The sequence below is a fragment of the Atta cephalotes genome (genome assembly GCF_000143395.1).
Source record: "Atta cephalotes unplaced genomic scaffold scaffold00066, whole genome shotgun sequence".
Classification (NCBI taxonomy): Eukaryota; Metazoa; Arthropoda; class Insecta; order Hymenoptera; family Formicidae; genus Atta; species Atta cephalotes.
Window position 1 is genome coordinate 811980 of NW_012130130.1, and position 3101 is coordinate 815080.

The 3101-nt window shown below is 32.9% G+C and overlaps 1 protein-coding gene across 1 annotated transcript in view; it reads right to left on the reverse strand.

Moving 5' to 3' along the window:
* The window catches only part of LOC105623872 (potassium voltage-gated channel subfamily H member 2), a 168446-nt gene that overhangs the window by 3663 nt on the left and 161682 nt on the right, over positions 1–3101 (reverse strand). The window contains exon 21 of the mRNA XM_012205245.1: positions 1943–2173. Within this exon, the coding sequence (XP_012060635.1) occupies positions 1943–2173 (231 nt within the window). The remainder of the gene's footprint in view (positions 1–1942; positions 2174–3101) is intronic.

Consider the following 3101-nt stretch of genomic DNA (forward strand, 5'->3'; position numbering starts at 1 on the left):
CAGCGGAAGCAAAGTTGTACACCTAATATAATAATACTAGTAATATACTAGTAATATTGCTATTGCAATAAAATTATATTTATATTAAAAGAATAAAATAAGAACTAAAATTTTAGAATTTTATTGTAAGAAATCTGCCCTAAAAATGTTAAATCTTTGTGTATACCTTTGTTCCTCTCTCTATTGTGGAAAACAGATATTCGGTATTTAGGGAGGATCTTATCTTGAGGAATACCTTTATCAAGGGCCACCAAGGGCCAAATAGCTGTTTCAGTCGATAATAGTACGCAATGGTATGAGAAAACTCCGCACCGTATTTCACCGAGCGAGTCGAACAGAGAATTTGCAAATTTTTTTTATTAAACACGTCCAACTTCTAACTCTTGTAAAATTATAGTCCAGCGTGACTTCTGGTTATTTCCTAAATTAAAAAATCCGATATTGAAAAATAAATCTAAATGCGAGGAAGTTGTTGGCTATTACAAAAAATAACTTCCAGGATTTCTAGAAATGGATGGACCGCTGGAAAAAGATCAAAGGATACTATATTAAAAGCGATATAGATCATATCACTCTGAAAAAGCTCTTTCTCATATAAGCAGAAGTCGAATATTTTTCGGATCTCGAATTTATTTCTGAATATCGTGTTAATAGTAAATAATAAATTTCATTATTTTTGCCAATCACATATTTATACTTTTTCACTTTCTTTTTTCACTTTCTTAAAAATTTTCGTGGCATACTTGATTGAAAATTTTTTGCGGCACACTTGATTGGAGACTTTTTGTGGCACATTGATTGAAAAATCCTAATTTAGATCAATTTTCTATACTAATACTAAGATCAACAAAATTCTCTAAATTAATTTATAGAAATAACTAACCTTATCTCTATTTATACAACATTTCTTTTAAAGTACTTCCCTTGTGCATTACATCAATTTTTCCACGTTTGTAGGAAGCATTCCTGAAAACCATTTCTTGATAGCTCTTTTAGTGTTTTCATCACATTTTCACTAATTTCTTTGTGCGTGCGCACAAATCATTTCTTCAGAACTTTTTTTAAGTGCAAAAATAGAAAATAGTTAAGCGATATTAAGGAGAATACGGCCAATGATAGCAAGTACTAGCACTAGCGTACTACTCAACATAAAGGATTTATATGTTTTAGATAAACTTTTTGAATAGATCAACTTTTCTTTCTTTCTCAACAATGTGAAAAGAAAAAGAGGAAAGATGAACCGTAAAAAAAATTCAGAAAAAAAAGAATAGGCTTATTAGATATTTTCATAGTCGGTTCCCATTCAAGATCGTCTTAAGTATAGTCATAAGATGTCATGAACCAGTATTAGTATCTTAAGACGATTTTAAAATAAAAACTGATTATAAATAGCGACCTTAGTGATCAATATTATCATGTAAATTATAGAAGAAATTAGCTGTTTCAGGCATTTTTATGATGTTTTCTCATTTTTGTCATGACGGAGGATTTCGACGTATATGAAAAAATAATAATTCGCGAGCGCTGAGGAATATTGCAAACAGCACTGAAAGAGTTGGAGATCGAAAACTGATTTGCAAGAATATTTCTAAACTCTTTACAAACGTGGTCTGCCTAAAGGAACTATTTTGAAAGAATAGAGATAAGATTATAATTATTTCTGTGTTATAAATCAAGATTTCGAGAATTTTTTAAACTTACTAGTATAAGATAAATTAAAATCCAGGTGAGTCTACGGTATAGAAAATTATCTAGGTCTTTGTACCACGTTAAAAATCTTTAATCTCTAAAATTTTTAGAGTGAATCTCAGTCTGAAGAGTTAAATGTCACCTTTAAAACTAAAAATTGAGCCACTCTTTTTCAAGACTGGCTCAATTTTTACTTTTCAAAGTGAGATTCCATTTAAAGAATTTGGAGAATATAATATCCTAAATTACCTACCCACTCCGATATTCGCCTCTCCTGAAAGCAGCAGGTTGGCTGTGCCAGGCGTGGGCCTGTTGCTGCGTGCTAGTCGGTATCGCCAGGTCAACCGGCTGGCTATGCGACCTCGTGGGTCCGGGCCGACCATTCAATGCCGTTTGTAACGCCGTCGCGAGTGCGGATGTATCCGATGTAACGGTCAGCCGCGATGTTCCCGACGATGTGGAGGTCGGATCTCTCATGGGAGCTCTATTACAGAGAGGAGCGAAATTCGTAAGTCAACAAGCAGATGGCTAATTTTCATAAGAGAACCGCTAAGGATAGTCGAGCGAGATATATACTTAAAGCGTACGTGATTATGTACAGTGGGATATTCGAGACAAGCCTCTAATCTTCTAAGTTTGATCCCGAGCAGTGTCACGGATCCCGCGCGCTTGGAATTATCGGCCGCAGTGAAATCGATCATTGACATCGATCGATGAAAATTATAAATGAAGAACGATCATGAGAATAATCTATCTAAACGTGCATGGAAAATGATTTATCCTAGAGATCGGTTCCGTCAACGTCGATTTCAATCAGAGTTTAATTGAGTGCTTCAAAAAAGATAAAAGAAATCAATTAAGATTAAAATGAACCGAGATTGACGAAATTGCCGAAGTGTTTTCTTCTATAGAAATAAAAGGACTAGTCAAATTAATTAGAGACTAATCGGACGTGTGAAGAAAAATACATACCAGCGAGATCAGATAGAAGAAATAAGAAAAGAAGTACGAGTACGTGCAAGTTAGAGAAAAAAATATCTTCTAATGAAAAATTATTCTTATTTTAACGTAAATGCTTTTTACTTTTCTCACATTTCTATAGATATTCTTTCTAAATACTGAATAGCTACGTGAATTGATAAGCTTTCGAGGCGTGCGACATTAGAGATAATACAGAAAGAGAGTGTCAAAAGTATGATATAGTTCTAAAGATTATAGAATCTCAGAGTAGCGGCACATCACCTCTAGAAAAAAATCTATTTGTTTTAAACTAGTTAAATGCTTTATATAAAATTGTAGTTTAAACACGATCCAATTGTTAATTATGATTATGCTTGTGATCGCGAAGGAAAAATTTAGAATCTTCGTGATGAATATATATATATATATATATATATATATATATATATATA